Raw genomic sequence first — 18,843 nt, forward strand, 5'->3', positions numbered from 1 at the left:
CTTGCTCTGTCACCCAGGCTGGAGTGCAGTGGTGTAGTCTTGGCTCACTGCAGCCTCGACCTCCTTTGCTCAAGTGATCCTCCCGCCCCAGCCTCCCGAGCAGCTGAGACTATGGGTGTGTGCCACCACGTCGGGCTTCCTCCCAGTTTGGAGGTGCCTCTCCTCTCCCCGGCCTCCCCAGTAGTTAGATGACAAACTGACCCCACTTGGGGCTCCCCCCAGAAGCAGAGCTGCTCCATGATACCCCCCAACTCCTTACAGCACCAGACAAAATCATCCCTTCTGCCCACTCTATCAGAACCCTGGGGCTGCAGAACCCCCATCTCCTTCCAAAAGACTCTCCTCCACCCCCTTGACATTTGTCCCATCTTCAATCCCTTGACCCCGTGGGGGCTGCTCTCATTCTCTCCATGACCCAGTTGCAGAGAGGGGAGGGGGCGTCCGCACACCCACAGCTCCCTGCGGCCTTCTGCAGTCTGGCTGAGGCACGAAGTCAGCCCAGGTCACAGGGTGTGTGGCCTGCAGCTGAACCCAGCAGCTCTTCACAGCTGTGGCCAGACCCAGGTTAAGGGTCCCTCCCGGCCGGGCACGGTGATTCACACCTGTGATCCCAGCACTTTGGGAGGCCGAGTCAGGCGGATCATGAGGCCAAGAGATTGAGACCATCCTGGACAACTTGGTGAAACCCCATCTCTACTAAAAATACAAAAATTAGCTGGGCGTGGTGGCGGGCGCCTGTAATCCCAGCTACTCAGGGGGCTGAGGCAGGAGAATCTCTGGAACCCGGGAGGTGGAGGTTGCAGTGAGCTGAGATCGTGTCACTGCACTCCAGCCTGGTGACAGAGCAAGATTCTGTCTCAAAAAAAAGAGTCCCTCTCCTACTGCAGTTCCCCGGGGCTGCCATGAGGAAGTACCCACAAGCCCGGGGCTTAAATGGTGCAAAGGGATTCTCTGTCCTGGAGCCCACAGGTCCGGAGTCAGGGCGTGGGCAGGACCGCACTGCCGCCAGAGGCTCCAGAGACGGAGCCTTCTCCCCTCCTCCAGCTTCTGGGGGCTCCAGGTGTCTTTGGCTTGTGGCCACACAGCTCCAGCCTCTGTCTCTGTCTTCCCAGGGTGTTCCATTTCCCGTGTGTGTCTGAATCTCACATCCTTCCCTCTCTCCCTCTCTCTCTCTCTCTTTTTTTTTTCTTTGAGACGGAGTCTTGCTCTGTCGCCCAGGCTGGAGTGCAGTGCCACGATATCGGCTCACTGCAAGCTCTGCTTCCCAGATTCACACCATTCTCCTGCCTCAGCCTCCCAAGTAGCTGGGACTACAGGTGCCCGCCACCACGCCTGGCTAATTTTTTGTATTTCTTCTGATAGAGACGGGGTTTCACTGTGTCAGAATAGTATCGATCTCCCGACCTCATGATCCACCCACCTCGGCCTCCCAAAGTGCTAGGATTACAGGCGTGAGCCACCGCGCCCGGCCCCTGTCCCTGTCTTATAAAAACACTCATGATTGGATTTAAGTCTTGGTCTAATTCAGGATGATTTCATCTTGAGATCCTTGGCCGGGCGCGGTGGCTCACGCCTGTAATCCCAGCACTTTGGGAGGCCGAGGCGGGCGGATCACAAGGTCAGGAGATCGAGACCATCCTGGCTAACACTGTGAAACCCCGTCTCTACTAAAAATGCAAAAAATTAGCCGGGCGAGGCGGCGGGTGCCTGTAGTCCCAGCTACTCGGGAGGCTGAGGCAGGAGAATGGCGTGAACCCGGGAGGCGGAGCTTGCAGTGAGCCGAGATCGCGCCACTGCACTCCAGCCTGGGCGACTAAGCGAGACTCTGTCTCAAAAAAAAAAAAAAAAAAAAAAAGAGATCCTTAATTATATCTGCAAAGACCTTTTTTCCAAATAAAACCACATTTTCACTTTCTGGGGGACCTCTTATTTTGGTGGGGGGACACCATTCAACCAGTGACACGACCCTCAATTTCACCAAGCAGGAGTCTGGGCCTAGAAACACCCCGCGTTTTGCAGAGGAGGGAGTTCCGGGCCAGGAGCCTGGGCGGGGCTAAGCTTGAACTCAGGTGTCCGTCTCTGGTGATTCCTCTCCCTCTGAGCCTCCTCGCCTCCTTCTGGAAGCTCTCCAGGCCTCTCTTCCACACCTGCTTCTCTTTCCCTAGTGGGTTCTAAGCCCCAGGCCCCTCCGCAAGGTCCACTCCCCAAGCCCGCAGCCCGTGTGCCTGGCCCCTGCCTTGACCCCAGAGGGGCCCATCCTGCCACCCAGGGGCTTGCTCGCCGTTTTGGGATGGCGCCGGGATGGTTCACCGTGGGTCCAGTCTGTGGTCTCAATGCCAGCCCTGAAGAGCTACATCTGGTGGCCCCATGTGTCATGGCTCCCAGAGCGCTGGGGGGATGACCATGGCTCAAACGTCCTTCACAGACCAGGAGACATCATGGTCAAACCTGGGATGAGCCTTTCCAGGCCTCAGTTTCCCCATTTGCACGACTGGTGGACAGTCTGCTGGGATGGATCCCACACACCTGGAAAGCTGGGCAGATGTCCCCGAGGAAAGACAGCCTGGGTCCCCGTTCTCCCTGAAGACAGCCAGTGTCCCCTTTCTCCCCAAGGAAAGACAGCCTGGGTCCCCGTCCTCTGTGGAGCCCATGGTTGAACACCCACTGGGATAGGGGGCACCTGAGGGCTGCTCACGGGGAACCCGGCCAGACCCTCCCCCACAGACCCAATTCCTTCGTCTGGAACAATAGGCAGTGCCTGGGCGGGGTGAGAGCCTGGACCAGGGAACTGGCGGGCGAGGGGCTGGATTCGAGTGTCCCCTGCCACAGGATCGCCCCTCCTGGTGCCCACCCCCCACACCACGCTGAAGCCGTGTGCTCACATGTAGAAAAGAGGCTTTATTAAGAAGGCTTTGAAGTCAAAAAATAAAACTCTTGATACAATTTTTTTTAACCCTTAAATCAGCTCAGCAAATATATAATCAGTGATTTAGCTGCAAGATGAAAGGCCCATTACTTTATTCAAAATAAAATATATTTTAGTTCTTAAAATTTATTCCATAAAGTACATATTTCCCTATAAATTCCCTACATATACACAAGAGGTAAAAAGTAAAAGTAAAAAAAAAAAAAAATTAAAAAATTTAAAAAATGACAACAGAAACCGCAGTAGAAAGGGGATTAATAATTAACAGAAAGTTAGAAATTTCTGATTGGAACGCCCCTCGCCCCCCGCCCCTGTCCCCCTCTGGCCGCGCATGGTTGATGTACAAAAGCATAAATGGTTAGCCCCAAAAAGGGAGTAAAAATGTCGCCCTCCTCCTCTGGAACGTCTGTGCGGCCTTGAGACCGGCCGGCGAGAAAAGTCAAATCAGAAACGGCTTCGGACAAAAGGAAAACACTGAGCGCTGGAAAAATCGTAATTTTTGTTTTGTTTTTTAAAGATCACCCTGGAGGGGAGGGGTGTCTAAAAATAAAAACTAAAAAAAAAAGTGCAAGCGGACCTTTTCTCTCCGGTTTATTGTAACCTGACCACTCAATACTGTCGTGGAAGGGTTGAGGCGCCGGGCTGCGGGGTCTCCGTCTCCACGCCTGGGACGGCAGTTAAAGCTCAACTGTAAACACTGGCCGCCGCCCACCCCCCCGCCCCGTCGGCCTCCGCCCCTCGCTCCCGCCCCTCGCCCCCCATCCCTCTCCCACCCCGGCTCCCGCCCCGTCTCCCGCGCCCAGCCCTGGCGCCCGCAGATGGCCCCGGTGGCGGGCAGGCCTCGGCCACGTGGCGGTCCTCCCTCTAGGAAAAGATATGAATGGCCTGGGTGGCCGGCGTGCGGCAGGCGGGACACTCGGGCTCGCTTTTGCCGCAGATGCGGACGGCGCAGTCCATGCAGAAGAGGTTGTGGCCGCAGGGGACCAGCGCGGCCATCACCTCGCCCTCGGCGCACACCACGCACTCCCGGGCCAGGGCCTGGGCGGGGGCCGAGGACGCCGAGGGGGGCTTGCGGCTGTTCTCGGAGGCGCCGGAGTCCAGCGGGGCGCAGGCGGTGGCCGCGGGGCTGCTGGGCAGCGACGTGGCCGTGGAGAAGGCGGCGCCGCCCGGGAAGGATACGGGGCCCTGCGGGGGTCGCCAGGACAGCGCGCCCACCGGGTCCGGGGCGCCGCGGCGGGACAGCGGGAGCTCCAGGCGGAGGCCGCCGGGCTCGGGCAGCGTGGGCGAGTGGCGGGGGGTCCCGGCCCCACTGCTGCGCCGGGCGCCGGCGGCGGGTGGTCCCGGGGCTCCGTTGACCGTGGAGCAGCCGCTGAAGGCGGGCAGGGGGGCGGCGCGCTCGAAGGGCGCCCAGATGGTGGCCGCGGCAGGCACCGTCAGGTCCAGCGCCAGGAAGTCGAAGCCGAAGTCGCAGTCGTCGGGGGCGGCCGTCCCCACCGGGGCACTAGGACCCTCCGCGCCGAAGGCGAAGCCCCCGTTGCCGGAGCCGCTGTAGGGGCTGGCGGGGCCTGGGTCCGGCACAGAGGGGCCGCCACGGCTGCCCGCGTAGAAGGCCTCGGGGGCGCTGGGGGCGCCCAGGGCCGTGTCCCCGCGGAGGCCGGCCGTAGTCGTGGGGGGCCGTCGTCCTGGGTTTGGGGTCTTGGCCCAGAGGCTGGCGGCTGCCCCGAGCAGGTCCAGGCAGACGTCGGTGCCGTTGGCGTGGAAGTCACTGTCGGGGCCCGCATCCGTGAAGGCGCCGGTGCGCAGTGTGATGTGCGCCTCGATCTCCTCGCGCGCGCGGTCCACGTTCTCGGGCATCCCGGTGACCGCGAACACCGGCTCCTTGTCACGCCCGGGCGTCACGATGTAGGTGTGTGTCCGCTGCTGGATGCGCTTGATGGTGGCGCCCTTAGGCCCCACCACCAGCCCCACCACCCGGTAGGGCACGCGCACCTGGATGGTGGTCTGTCCGGGGAGGTTGGGCGGGCCCTGGGCGGCGCCGGGCAGACCCCCGGCCTTGCTGCGCGTGGCGCGGATAATGGAGAAGTGCTCGGCCGCCGACAGGATCTCACGCTTGGCCATCTCCACGTCCTCCTTCCGGCCCGTCACGATGAAGACCGGCTCCTCGCCCCGCACTGGGGTCTTGATGTAGGTGTTTGTCTTGGCCCGCAGGGCCTTGATCTTGCAGCCTGTCGGGGAAGGAGTGGAAGGACAAGGTGACCCGAAGCCCCTGCGCAGTTCAGCCCCACTGGGCATGCGGGCTGCAGAGCCAGTGAGGGAGTCCCTACCTCCCACCCTGTGCCCAACACCACTTCATCCTCAGACACCACGTCCCTTCTTCCCCGGGCCTCAGTTTCCCCTCTGGGCTCCAGGGTTTGGCATAAAAGCAAGACGGCAAGGGGACCCTGTTTTAGGTTGAAAGGTGTGCGCCATAATTGATGTTCACCTGGAACCACAGAGTGTGATGGCTGGGGTGTGAATGTTTCCAAGTTCATAAGCTGGACCCTAATATCCAGCGTTGATACTATTAATAGGTAGGGTTAGCTGGGCACGGTGGCTCATACATGTAATACCAGCACTTTGGGAGGCCGAGGCAGGCGGATCACTTGAGGTCACGAGTTCGAGACCAGCCTGGCCAACATGGTGAAACCCTCTCTCTACTAAAAATACAAAAAATGATTGGGGTGTAGTGGCAGGCACCTGTAGTCCCAGGTACCTCGAAGGCTGAGGCAGGAGAATCACTTGAACCCAGGAGAAGAAGGTTGCAGTAAGCCGATATCACACCACTGCACCCCAGCCCAGACAACAGAGCAAGACTCCAACTAAAAAAAGTGGGGTGCCATTGCTCACTCCTGTAATCACAGCACTTTGGAACGCCAAGGCGGGCGGGTCACAAGGTCAGGAGTTCAAGACCAGCCTGCCCTACATGGTGAAACCCTGTCTCTACTAAAAATACAAAAAATTGGCCAGGCGTGGTGGCAGGCACCTGTAGTGCCAGGTACTCGGCAGGCTGAGGCAGAAGAATTGCTTGAACCTGGGAGGTGGAGACTGCAGTGAGCCGAGATCGCACACCACTGCACTCCAGCCTGGGTGACAGAGCAAAACTGTCTTTTTTTTTTTTTTTTTTTTTTAGAGGGAGTCTCGCTCTGTCGCCCAGGCTGGAGTGCAGTGGCCGGATCTCAGCTCACTGCAAGCTCCGCCTCCCGGGTTTACGCCATTCTCCTGCCTCAGCCTCCTGAGTAGCTGGGACTACAGGCGCCTGCTACCGCGCCCGACTAGTTTTTTGTATTTTTAGTAGAGACGGGGTTTCACCGTGTTAGCCAGGATGGTCTTGATCTCCTGACCTCGGGATCCGCCCGTCTTGGCCTCCCAAAGTGCTGGGATTACAGGCTTGAGCCATTGCGCCCGGCCAAAACTCCATCTTAAAAAAAAAAAAAGAATGCTGCAATAAACCAGGTGCAGTGGCGCACACCTGTAATCCCAGCCACTGGGGAAGGCTGAGGCAGGAGAATTGCCTGAACCCAGGAGGCGGAGGTTGCAGTGAGCCAACATTATGCCACTGCACTCCAGCCTAGCCACAGACCAAGACTCCATTTACAAAAAAAAAAAAAAAAAAAAAAAAAGTGCCATAATGGTAGGCTGCAGTGGCTCACACCCGTAATCCTAGTACTCTGGGAATCTGAGGCGGGAGGATCACTGGAGCCCAGGAGTTTGAGACCAGCCTGGACAACATAGCAGGACCCCATCTCTACTAAAAACAACAACAACTAAACTAGCGAGGTGTGGTGGTGAACACCTGTAGTCTTAGCTACTCGGGAGGCTGAAGTGGGAGGATCACCTGAGCCCGGGAGGTGGAGGCTGCAGTGAGCTATGATCACACCACTGCACTCCACCCTGGGTGACAGAGCAAGACCGTGTCTCAAAAAAAGAAGAAAAAAAAAAAGAGACATACACACAGGAGCCGCCTTGTGGGGACAGAGACAGAGACTGCAGTGTTACCTCTACAAGCCAAGGACGGGCCACAGCCCCCGCAAACTGAAGATGCCCCCCGCCCCCTCCATGGAGCCCTCCCTGCACATACCTTGACTTGGAACTTTTATCTTACAGAAACGAGAGGAGACATTTCCATGGTTTCAAGCCCCCACTGTGTCAGCCCAGAGCGCAACTGCAGACCCTCTGCCACCAGCTCCCGGTCCAACAGGAAGGGAAGCCGAGATTCAGATTGTGGAAACTGCCTACAATTTCCTTCCGGCCGAATGACCCTTCCTAGGCTCCCAAGACCCTGGCCTAAGGGGAGACGAGGTCTCAGCCGACTGCCGACTCGCGCACCCTGCCTCCAGATGCCTCGGGAGGGTCCAGGTGGGCCCTGAGGGGCCTGCTGTGGCTTCACTCTTGTTGGCTGGGCTGGGGGTCTGACCTGGTGGGGGGCATGAGTGTCAGTGTGGGAGGCAGGGGTCTCTTCACCTATTGTCTGGGCAACCACTGACCACATGTGGTCTTCTCAGGGTCCCAGACATCCCTAGCCCACCCCTGGGGCCTTAAAGTTTTTTTTTTCTATTCCTTTTTTGAGATAGTCTCACTCTGTTACCAGGCTGGAGGGCAGTGGTGTGGTCATAGCTCACTGCAGCCTTCAACTCCTGGGCTCAAGTGATCCTCCCACCTCAGCCTCCAGAGACGGCACCACCATGCCCAACTTAATTATTGAGACGGCGTTTCGCTCTTGTTGCCCAGCCTGGAGTGCAGTGGTGCGATCTCGGCTCACTGCAGCCTCTGCCTCCCAGGTTCAAACAATTCTCCTGCCTCAGCCTCCTGAGTAGCTGGGATTACAGGTGCCCACCACCACACCCAGTTAATTTTTTTTTTTTTTCGTAGAGACGAGGTTTCACCATGTTGGCCAGGACAGTCTTGAACTCCTGACCTCAGGTGATCCACCCGCCTTGGCCTCCCAAAGTGCTGGGATTACAGGCATGAGCCACCGTGCCCGGCTTATTTTTATTTTTTGTAGAGATGGGGTCTCACTATGTTGCCCAGGCTGGTTTCAAACTCCCGGGCTCAAGCAGTCCTCCCGCCTCGGCCTCCCAAAGTGCTGGGATGACAGGCTTGAGCCACCGTGCCCGGCCTGAAAGGGTTTTGAGACACTGCCCGCAACCCCCTCAGGCTCTGGGGAAGCAGAGGGAGCCGCAGCGATACTGTTTCAATACAGTCAGAAGGTGGCTCTGAGAGGAAACCAGTGTTGCTAACTCTCCCACAAGGAGAGAGACAAAACGAGCAGGATCAGCACTTTTGATGGGGACGAAGTCAGAAACTGCCTGGGCCAGGAGGATGGAAGGCGTGGGGCCTGGAGGCTGGTGGTCCCAGGGGCTCGGCAGGAAGGACCCTGGGAGGGGTGGCGGGGGGGCACCCACTCAGAGGGGGACAGCAGTTCGCCCACCCCAGCAGCGCTGCCGCCACACCTGTCCTTCCCACTTGCAGCATTCTGTTCGCCTCCATTGCACCCAGTGCGATGTGCGGTCCATTCCTCTGTGCAGTCCATTGTCCCCCTCCTCCAGGAAGCCCACCCTGACTGCACCGAGTTGGGCCTGCTCTTCTGAGTCTCTCCTCACATGCCTGACTTTCTGAGCTGCCTCCCTGAGGCCGGGGGATGGGGCTAGGGAGTCCCTGGGCACTCGGGGGACTTTGCTATGCCTGTTTCTTCACTGTGAAAGGGGAAGGTAATAGGCCTGGCTTCATAGGCCCTCAGAGGGCCATGACCAGGCTGGTGGCCCATGGCAGTCCACACTGTTTGCTTTAGGGAGATCCTCCTTGAAGAGAGGAAACTGAGGCACAGGGAGCAGAGACCTAGCAAGGCTGGGGCAGGAGGTGCCACCCACAGACGGGGACTCCGCTGGCCCTGCCCACGGCAGGAGGTGAGCTTGTTCCCCATCACGCCCACCCAGCAGAGGGCAGAGCTCGCCAACGTTGCCAGGGCGCAGCACGGGGTCCTCCCTTGCTGATCTGAGAGCTGCCCCAGGTCCCTAGAGGGTCACACATGGGAGAGGCTGCCCCGACGTGGCCACCGCTGGGCTCACACGCTGTGGTCACAGACAATCTGGTCTGGGTGAGATGACAAATTTGGGAGATGGGGTGCAGGAAGCGGGTATGTGACTGTCTGAGCAGAAATCAGGATGGTGCTGGGAGCCACCGGTGCGTCGGGGCAGCGGGAGGACCTGGCCGCCTCCCCCTCCCCTCACTCCATCCTGCCCTATCCCAGACGGCGGCGCTGGGTGGAGACCTCACACAGCTACAAGGCCTCTAGGATCTCAAAGATAGAGCTGGAGCTCAGTTCATTGGTGGTGCCTCCACTTTGACACGTGCTGGCCCCCAAAACCGCACCCACATCAAGACCCCAAGAGGCCAAGGAATCAGGGCTCCAGGAGTGACCCTGGCCCCATCCCTGCCCCAGTGGAAACGACACAGCAAGGCCAGAGTGACAGGAAGCCCAAGGGGAGGGCTCTGACGGACACAAAGGCACTGAAATGCAGGTTTGGGGGCCATGTCCCCTCCAACTCGGAGGGCTGGAGATGCCTGGGAATCGGGGTGACTGCCCCAGAGTCTGGCCCTGACCTGTCCCACATCCCCAACCCACAGCAGCCAAGTCTTTCCAAGCCAGGGCAGGGCCTCGGGGCCCCGCGCAGCGCACACACCAGCGGGAGTCACTCATCTGGCCCGTCCGGGGTCCTGGCTTTAGATAACCATGCACTACAGACTCACCAATGAAACCACAAGTGCTGGTGTGGGAGCCGAGGCCGCCAGCCCAGGCTGGACAGGTTTGCCAAGGCAGGATGGGGAACGTGAACCGCAGGGAGCCGCTGAGGCCAGAGCAAGGGCAGGATTCTGGAAGCAGGACGGGACAAGAACAAGGCCCCACGGCCAACACTCAGTCCAACACGTGGCTGCCCCCAGCCAGGCAGCCGGGCGATGCCAAACAGCTGCATCCCAGACCTGGGCCGCCATGGAAGCCGGCCGGAGCTGAGGGGTCTGGTGGGGAGGTGGGAAACTGGTTCAGCTGTCAAACAAGGATGTCAAAACCCCCCTCCCAGGCCAGGCACGGTGGCTCACACCTGTAGTCCCAGCAGTTTGGGAGGCCAAAGCAGGAGGATCACTTGAGGCCAAGAGTTCGGGACCAGCCTGGGCAACACAGCAAGATCCTGTCTCTGTAAAGGGTCTCACTCTGTTGCCCAGGCTGGAATGCAGTGACACCATCACAGCTCACTGCAGCCTTCACCTCCTGGGCTCAAGTGATCCTCCCACCCCAGCCTCCCAAGTAGCTGGGACCACAGTTACACACCACCATGCCTGGCTAACTGTTCAAAGCTTTCCTGCAGAGATAGCGTCTTATTATGCTGCCCAGGCTGGTCTGGAAATCTTGGGCTCAGGTGATCCTCTCCTCTCAGCCTCCCATAGGTGCTAGAATTACAGGTGTGAACCACCACATCCGGCCTTTACAAAAAAATTTTTTATTTTTTATTTTTTTTGAGACGGAGTCTCGCTCTGTCGCCCCGGGCTGGAGTGCAGTGGCCGGATCTCAGCTCACTGCAAGCTCCGCCTCCTGGGTTTACGCCATTCTCCCGCCTCAGCCTCCGGAGTAGCTGGGATTACAGGCGCCTGTCACCTTGCCCGGCTAGTTTTTTGTATTTTTTAGTAGAGACGGGGTTTCACCGTGTTAGTCAGGATGGCCTCGATCTCCTGACCTCGTGATCTGCCCGTCTCGGCCTCCCAAAGTGCTGCGATTACAGGCTTGAGCCACCGCGCCCGGCCTACAAAAAATTTTTTAAAATTAGTCAGGTGTGGGCCGGGCACAGTGGATTACGAGGCCAGGAGTTTGAGACCAGACTGACCAACATGGCGAAAACCCATCTCTACTAAAAATACAAAAATTAGCCAGGTGTGGTGGTGGGCACCTGCCATCCCAGCTACTCGGGTGGCTGAGGCAGGAGAATCGCTTGAACCCGGGAGGCGGAGGTTGCGAGATTACGCTAGTACACTCCAGCCTGGGTGACAGAGAGAGACTCCACCTCAAAAAAAAAAAAAAATTAGCCGGCAGTGTTGGTGCCTACCTGTGGCCCCAGCTACTCAGGAGGCGGAGGTGGGGGGGGTCGCCTGAGCCCAGGAGGCTGAGGCTGCAGTGAGCTATGATTGCACCACTGCACTCCAGACAGGAGAACAGAACCAGACCCTGTCTCAAAATAAATAAATAAATAAAAATAAAAACAACAAAAACCGCTGGGCGTGGTGGCTCACGCCTGTCATCCTAGCACTTTGGGAGGTGGAGACAGGCGGATGACCTGAGGTCAGGAGTTCGAGACCAGCCTGGCCAACATGGCAAAACCCCGTCTCTACTAAAAATACAAAAAATGAGCCTGGTGTGGTGGTGTGTGTCTGTAATCCCAGCTACTCAGGAGGGTGAGGTGAAAGAATCGCTTGAACCCGGCAGGTGGAGGCTGCAGTGAGCCGAGATTGAGCCACTGCACTCCAGCCTGGGCTACAAGAGCAAGACCCTGTCTCAAAAAGAAAAAAAAAAACACTTTGGCCGGGCGCGGTGGCTCACGCCTGTCATCCCAGCACTTTGGGAGGCCGAGGCGGGTGGATCACGAGGTCAGAAGATCGAGACCATCCTGGCTAACACGGTGAAACCCCGTCTCTACTAAAAATACAAAAAAACTAGCCGGGCGAGGTGGCGGGCGCCTGTAGTCCCAGCTACTTGGGAGGCTGAGGCAGGAGAATGGCGTGAACCCGGGAGGCGGAGCTTGCAGTGAGCTGAGATCCGGCCACTGCACTCCAGCCTGGGCGACAGAGCGAGACTCCGTCTCAAAAACAAACCAACCAACAAACCGCTTGGGGAATGAAGGGAAAAACCTCTCAGGGAATGAAGGGAGCACGTACACTGACTGATGCCGGAACTCTTGGTTTGGGTCTGCAGTGCGGAGGTGACCCAGCGGAACCCTTCTTTCTCGGGCTCTGCAGTGTACGGACAGGAAAACCAAGCCATGGTCCCCACCACACCCAGCACTGTCCCCAGCTGCCAGGAAAACACCTGAGGCCTGTGGAGATGGGGAGAAGGGAGCCTCTAGGGCTTCAGCCAGGAACAAGGGACAGGAGAGCAAACAGTGAGCTGGGGTCTCCTCCAGCTGAGGGGGACAGTCTAAAACCACGACCCTCAGCCTGTGCCAACAGCGGAGAGAGGGAGCCCTGAGAAGCTTCCAGTCCAAGCCCTGCCTTCAACATCATTCACTCATTCATTCGTTCATTAGCTACAGACGACCTTCTGTGTACAAGCCCTGGCAAGATACTGAAGAGCCAAGCACCTGCCCGGTTCCCGTGCCTGGGAACGTGTAGGGCGAGGGCCTGCCACAGAGCGCAGATTCGCCCAGGGTGGGGTGAGAAAGGAGGGTACATGTTGGGGTCTCAGCAGGAGCAGGGCCTGAGGTCCCCTAGAGCGCCTTTGCTGGCCAGCTGGAGGGAGACGCCTGTGCTCTTGGATCTCCACTTTGCCTGTCTCCCAAACAGGGCTGCCTCCCCCCACCCACAGCCCTCCAGCTTTGGAAGCTGAAATTTTCTTTGCTGACCCACCAGAGAAACTAGGGTTTGAATCCCAGCCCGTGATTTTTTTGTTTTGGAGACAGGGTCTCGCTCTGTTGCCTAGACTGGAGTGCGGTGGCGAGATCATAGCTCACTGCAGCCTCGGCCTCCCAGGCTCAAGTAATCCTTCCGCCTCAGTCTCCCGAGTAGCTGGAGTCGCAGGAGTGTGCCACCATGCCTAATTTTTGTATTTTTTTTTGTAGAGACAGGGTTTTGCCGTGTTGGCCGGGCTGTTCTCAATTCCTACGCTAGAGGGATCCTCCTGCCTCAGCCTCTCAAAGTGCTGCTGTCCCCTCAGTTTTTACCTACCCTTTACCTCCTGCAGCCTCTGCCTCCCCATCTATGACCTGGGAGCTGCAGGACCTTCCCTGGGGAACATTATGGGCCTCAGTGAGATGGGGCAGGTCAAGTCTGGCACAGGCTCAGCACACAGTAGGCACTCAATAAAGATCTAGCCAATAGCTGGGTGCAGAGGCTCACGCCTGTAATCCCAGCACTTCGGGAGGCCAAGGCAGGCGGATCACCTGAGGTCAGGAGTTTGAGGCCAGCCTGACCAACACGGCGAAATCCCTTCTCTACCGAAAATACAAAAATCAGCTGGGGGACAGGCGCGGTGGCTCACGCCTGTAATCCCAGCACTTTGGGAGGCCGAGACGGGCGGATCACCTGAGGTCAGGAGTTCAAGACCAGCCTGGCCAACATGGCGAAACCTCATCTCTACTGAAAATACAAAAACCAGCTGGGCGTGGTGGCACGTGCCTGAAATCCCAGCTACTAGTGGGGCTGAGGCAGGAGGATGGCTTCAACCTGGAAGGTGGAGGTTGCAGTGAACTGGGATCACACCACTGCACTCCAGCCTGGGCAACAGAGCGAGGCTCTGTCTCAAAAAAAAAAAAAAGTCTAGCAAACAAATGAATTGGAGCCTCCAGCAGATGGGTGGGAGCTCAGAAGGTGTGAATGACCACAGTCTGCCCAGAAAGCACTCAGATCCCTGTAGGATCGAGAGAACTGAGCCTCAGAGAACAGCACATGGCTACCGGGCAGAGGGCTGGTGCCAGGCCTGTGTGACTCTGGTCTAGGTGGGGAGGCCGGACAGGTGCACCCCTCCTGTCCTCCAGGGAAGGGGTAGCCTTGGAGGTTGGGTTTGACAGAAAAGCATGAGAAGCTCAGAGAGCCCCAGGGTAGAGAAGAAGGTGAGCGAAGGGGCAGGGCTGGGACACAAAGGACACTGAAAGGTGTGCTTGACAACGGGGTGGGTGGGAAAAGCTGGGAGCCACAGATGGTTCTACAGTGTGGAAGATGTAAGGCCTGTTTCAACCTGTCATGGCAGTCACAGTAACATCCCTGGCAACCTGCACTCCACTTACAGGGTGGCTGCTGTGTGTGACCTGGAGCTGGAATTAAAACCAGCAACTTGGGTCCAGGCATGGTAGCTCACACCTGTAGCAGCCCCAGCACTCTGGGTAACTGAGGTGGGAGGGTCGGTTGAGGTCAGGAGTTCAAGACCAGCCTGGCCAAGAGAACGAGACTCTGTCTCTACAAAAAAAATTTTTAAATAAAAACTAATAAATAAATAAGCCGGGGCGTGGTGGCTCAGGCCTGTAATCCCAGCACTTTGGGGGGCAGAGGCTGGCGGATCACTTGAGGTCAGGAGTTCGAGATCCCGTCTCTACTAAAAATACAAAAATCAGCTGGGCGTGGTGGCAGTCACCTGTAATCCCAGCTACTCAGGAGGCTGAGGCAGGAGAATAGGTTGAAACCAGAAGGCGGAGTTTGCAGTGAGCCCAGATCGCGTCACTGCACTCCAGCCTGGGAGAAAGAGCAAAACTCCGTCTCATAAATAAATATATAAAACCAGCATCTTGCCCCAGAATCCTCTATCCCAATGGAGGTGAGACGTCTGCACATCACAGAGAGGGGGCTGTCACCTGCACAGGGTCACGGGCCACTGTGGCCTGCCGGGCAAGCAATCAGGGCCCACTCTCCCGCCACCCCCACTGTGCCCCAGGGCCTGCCTTGCTGACCGCCACCAGCAAGAGCCCAGTAAGTGGGTGCAGAACGCACAGGCCAGAAGTGGGTGGCTAAGCCTGGTGCCCATGGACTCCATCTCCCGTGGACCTGCCCCTAGAGAATTCCCACCCTAGGGCCACAGGTCTAGAAGCTCTCAGCCTGACCCTGACTCCTGTTAGCTCCCCATGTGGTCACAGCCTCGCTCAAAGGCCCTTCGGGTGCCAGGACACGCGAGTTCACATAGAACACAGCCACACCCTCCACCACCTGGTGGCTCAGCCTGCTGCCTTTGGACACTTGGTCCCCGGGCCTCGGCTTGGACGTCTGTCCCCGACACTCTGCACAGGGCAGCTGTCCTGTTCTAAGCCCTGGTTATGGGACATGGAGGCAGGTGGAAGGCCTCAATGGGGAGGCCGTAACAGGATGGTAGGGCACCCTCCTGCTGGGGAGTCCCACTGAGGGCAGCCAGAGCACCCAGTCCCTCCGCATCGCCATTCCAGAGCATGCCTCCTGGGCCAGCACCACGCCTGGCCCTCCATGGGTCCCCACATGAGCTGGACAAATGACTGACCAAAACACAAGAGGCCATGCTGCCCCACCCACCAGGACGGAGGGAAGGGGCGGAGGGGAGGGCACCCTGGTGGTCCCCCGCCTGCGGCCAGGGCCATAGATGACCTTGCAATCCCAGCCCCCCACACCTTTCTCTGGCCTGGGTTCCTGAGGGCCCTGGGGGAGGCAGGGACCCCCAGCCCAAGTGTCCTGCCGCCCCACCTAGCCCCGCCAAGGCCCCACCCCAAGTTCTAGAACCTGGCTGATCACTGGCGGTCAGCGGGGAGCCAGGAGTGGGTAGGGGTGGCGGGAAGGCAGGAGAAAGTTGAGGGAGGCGGGCGGGCGGGTGGCTAATGGGGTGGTGGGTGTGAGCTGGGCCAGGCACTGCCCACCACCCGCCCGCCCGCCCCGCAGCTCGGGGGCCAATGAGCAGCGGCCGGCCTGATGTCACCCTGCAAATCTCAGCCTAGCTCTCTAACAAAGAGAACAATGGGGCGGCCAGAGGGAAGCTCCGACGATGCCACCGCTGGACCCCACACTCGGGGCCTGCCGCCCGCTGGCCTGCCCAGCAGGCTGCACCCCAGAAGTGGCTTTGACAGCCGGTCCTTCCCAGGCCCCCAAATCCCTGACTCGGGGCCGGAGAGTGGAGCAGGGACCCTCTCCTGCCAGGTCCCGTCCCCACCCCAGTCAGGGCCCCAGGCTGGGGACCCAGACGTGCGCTCTTTGTACTGTCAGCCTTCTCTCCCGGCCCTGCAGGCGGCCCCCCTAAGCCACCCCTAAACCTGCGCTTGCCCCGCCCCGCCGCCTGTGCTGGGTGTGGGGTGCCCCCCGCCCGACCGGAGCCCCGGGCCCTCGCGCTCCTCTCCGGGGTGCCCCTGCGGGTGGCCAAGGGCCTGGGCTGCGGCGCGGCTCCCGGGAGCCTTTCCGGGCTGGAGGCTGCCCAGACAAAGGCGGCGGCGGGGCCGGAGCGAGCAGGGGAGGAGCGCGGGCTGCGCCCAACTTTCTCCCGCGGCCGCTGCAGGACAAAGGCGCAAAGGCAGTGGCCGAGGCCGGAGCCCACGCGGGGCGTGTCCGGTGCGGGGCGTCCGGCGCGGGCTAGGCTGGGCTCGGGAGACCCCCTTCCACGGGGCGGGCGGTGCGGGGACCCCCAGGACAGCAACCCCCGACGAGGGCCACTCACCCTGGCGGCCCACGATCTCGGCGACGTGCTCGGAGCTGGGCACCGGGACGCACTCGGTCATGTTGACGCTCTTCTTGCGGCTGCCGATCACGCTCATCTGCTCGGCCAGCAGCGTCGGGGGGCCCAGGGCCGCGGGGTGGGGCGCGAAGCCCGCGAACACGTCGGGGGGTGACGGCCGGGGCGGCGGGGGGCTCGCGTTGGGGTCCAGCAGCGGCAGCGACCCGGGGGCCACGGCCACGGCGGGGGCCAGGGTCGCGGGCGCGCCGGCCTCGGGCCCGTCGGGGGTCACAGGCTCCGGAGCCGACCCGCCGTCCGCGCCCCCCGCCGCCGCTGCGCCGTCCCCGGCCGCCCCCTCCTCGTCCGTGTCGCCCGCGGCCCCCAGCCCGAGCGCCGACAGCTGGTCCAGCGCCAGGCGGAGCGCGGCGGCCGCGTCGTCGGGTTCGGGCGGCGGCCGAGGAGCGGGCGCGGCCTCCTGGGCGCCCTCGGGCGGGGGCGCAGGTCCGGGTCCGGGGTCCTCCCCCGCCGCCCCTGCGCCGCCGCCGCCGCCGCCCCCGCCCCCGCCGCCGTCGGGCTGGCCGAGCGAGCTGGGCATGGCGGGCGCTAGCGCTGGGGCCCGCGCTCCTGCCGCCCGCGCCGCCGCCGCCGCCCGCGCCGCCCTCCGCCTCTGCGAGCTGGGCCGCCGGCCGCCTGCATCCAGCGGCGGGGGCGGGCGCGGGGGGCCGGGCGGGCGGGGCGGCGGCGGCGCGGGGCTGCTCGGGGCCGGGCCGGGCCGGGCGGCGGCAGCGACTCTGGCTGCGGCTCGGCGGCGGCGGCGGCGGCGGCGGCTCCTCGGCGGCCGAGGCGGCGGCGGCGGCGGCGGCGGCGCGGGCGCTCCTTCCCTCCCGCCGCCTCCCGCGGCCCCGCCCCGGCCCCGCCCCCGCGACGTCACGCCGCGGCCCAACAATGGGCGGTCCCCAGGGCGCAGGCGCGCGGGGCGGGGCCGGGGGCGGGGCGGGGCCGGGGCGGGGCAGGCGCCGGGCACGTGGTCCAGGTCCCGCCCCCGCTCGGCGCTCGGGCGGGAACCCGGGCGCATCCGCACGTGCGGGCGCGGCCGCAGGTGTGTGCGGCCCAGCCCCGGCCTGGACAGCGCTCACGTCCCGAGCTTGAGAGTCCCCGCCTCGTGCGCCCCAGGGCCCGAGGTCCCGCTCCCCAATTCCCCCTAGAGATCCGGGTCGCCCCAAAGCCAGGTCCCTTGCTCCACGCCCGTTTCCTCGTGCCGGGGACCCCCCACCTCACTGCACAAAGGCGTGGGGTCCCCTCCAAGTACCCCTCGCGATCCAACTGGACTTCGAAGTCAGGCTCCTGCCCCGCCCACCGCCTCTGTGCAGGGGTCCTCCCCATGCCCCACGTTGCACACCCCAGGGCCTGGTGTGCCAGTCCCCAAGTACCCCTTGCTATCAGGGTGGGCTTTAGGGTCGGGTCCCTGCCCCACCCCCGGCCTCTGCGCCAGGGACAGCTCCACAATCATGCACACCCTAAGGTCTGGGGTCCCTCTCCCCTAGCTCCCCTAGTCTCCCCTAGTCTGCCCTAGTCTCCCCTAGCTCCCCTAGTCTCCCCTAGTCTCCCCAATCTCCCCTAGCTCCCCTAATCTCCCCTAGCTCCCCTAATATCCCCTAGCTCCCCTAGTCTCCCCTAATCTCCCCTAGCTCCCCTAATATCCCCTAGCTCCCCTAATATCCCCTAGTCTCCCCTAGCTCCCCTAGTCTCCCCTAGCTCCCCTAATATCCCCTAGTCTCCCCTAATCTCCCCTAGTCTCCCCTAGCTCCCCTAATATCCCCTAGCTCCCCTAGTCTCCCCTAATCTCCCCTAGCTCCCCTAATATCCCCTAGCTCCCCTAGTCTCCCCTAGCTCCCCTAGCTCCCCTAATATCCCCTAGTCTCCCCTAGCTCCCCTAGTCTCCCCTAGCTCCCCTAATATCCCCTAGTCTCCCCTAATCTCCCCTAGCTCCCCTAGTCTCCCCTAATCTCCCCTAGCTCCCCTAATATCCCCTAGCTCCCCTAGTCTCCCCTAGCTCCCCTAATATCCCCTAGTCTCCCCTAGCTCCCCTAGTCTCCCCTAACTCCCCTCTGGCTGGCTCTAGGCTTTGGGTTCAGGCCACCTCCTCCGCCCCGCCTGAGACCACATACCTCGTCTCTGTGCCCCCAGCCGGAGACCTCTCTACCGCATTGGTGCTTCCCTGGCTAGGACAGGTTCACACCAGCCAGAAGCCTCCATGTGGAGTCCCACCCTCTTCTGGGGTGCCTTTCCCCACAACGGGCGTTGTCCACCTCCAAAGCCACCCTTGCCAGGCGCGGTGGCTCACGCCTATCATCCCAGCACTTTGGGAGGCCGAGGCGGGCGGATCAAGAGGTCAGCAGTTCGAGACCAGCCTGGCCAACATGGTGAACCACCCGACTCTACTAAAAATACAAAAGTAGGCCGGGCGCGGTGGCTCAAGCCTGTAATCCCAGCACTTTGGGAGGCCGAGACGGGCGGATCACGAGGT

At 60.9% G+C, this 18,843-nt stretch overlaps 2 protein-coding genes across 3 annotated transcripts in view; both read right to left on the reverse strand.

Annotated features, from left to right (window-relative positions):
- C19H19orf25 (chromosome 19 C19orf25 homolog) overlaps positions 1–15,347 on the reverse strand; it is a 99,084-nt gene extending 83,737 nt beyond the window's left edge. Inside the window, exon 1 of the mRNA XM_077976314.1 lies at positions 15,334–15,347. The gene's annotated coding sequence lies outside the window, so the exon portion shown is untranslated. The remainder of the gene's footprint in view (positions 1–15,333) is intronic.
- Positions 3,384–16,945, reverse strand: MEX3D (mex-3 RNA binding family member D). Of its 2 annotated transcripts, XM_015122366.3 has the most exons (3): positions 16,320–16,945; positions 3,805–5,151; positions 3,384–3,591 (listed from the first exon to the last, which is right to left on the reverse strand). In XM_015122366.3, exons 1-3 carry the CDS (start codon positions 16,909–16,911, stop codon positions 3,536–3,538), a joined length of 1,995 nt encoding a protein of 664 aa, XP_014977852.2. In that variant the 5' UTR covers positions 16,912–16,945; the 3' UTR covers positions 3,384–3,535. The 2 variants fall into 2 exon arrangements, with proteins under 2 accessions (XP_014977852.2, XP_077834881.1); XM_077978755.1 differs by lacking the exon at positions 3,384–3,591 and having other exon boundaries at positions 3,656–5,151; positions 16,320–16,941.
- Between the last annotated feature and the right edge of the window lie 1,898 nt (positions 16,946–18,843).

This window comes from Macaca mulatta, chromosome 19, assembly GCF_049350105.2.
Source record: "Macaca mulatta isolate MMU2019108-1 chromosome 19, T2T-MMU8v2.0, whole genome shotgun sequence".
In the NCBI taxonomy this organism is placed as follows: Eukaryota; Metazoa; Chordata; class Mammalia; order Primates; family Cercopithecidae; genus Macaca; species Macaca mulatta.

Bases quoted from the DNA above. Each gene is read 5' to 3' on its own strand.
- MEX3D (XM_015122366.3), bottom strand. From the start codon at position 16,911: ATGCCCAGCTCGCTCGGCCAGCCCGACGGCGGCGGGGGCGGGGGCGGC. The intron at 5,152-16,319 runs GTGAGTGGCCCT...CTTCCCCGACAG, and splicing joins CGAGATCGTGGGCCGCCAGG to GCTGCAAGATCAAGGCCCTG. The intron at 3,592-3,804 runs ATATCTTTTCCT...CTGCCGTCCCAG, and splicing joins GCCGGCCACCCAGGCCATTC to GCGTGGAGACGGAGACCCCG.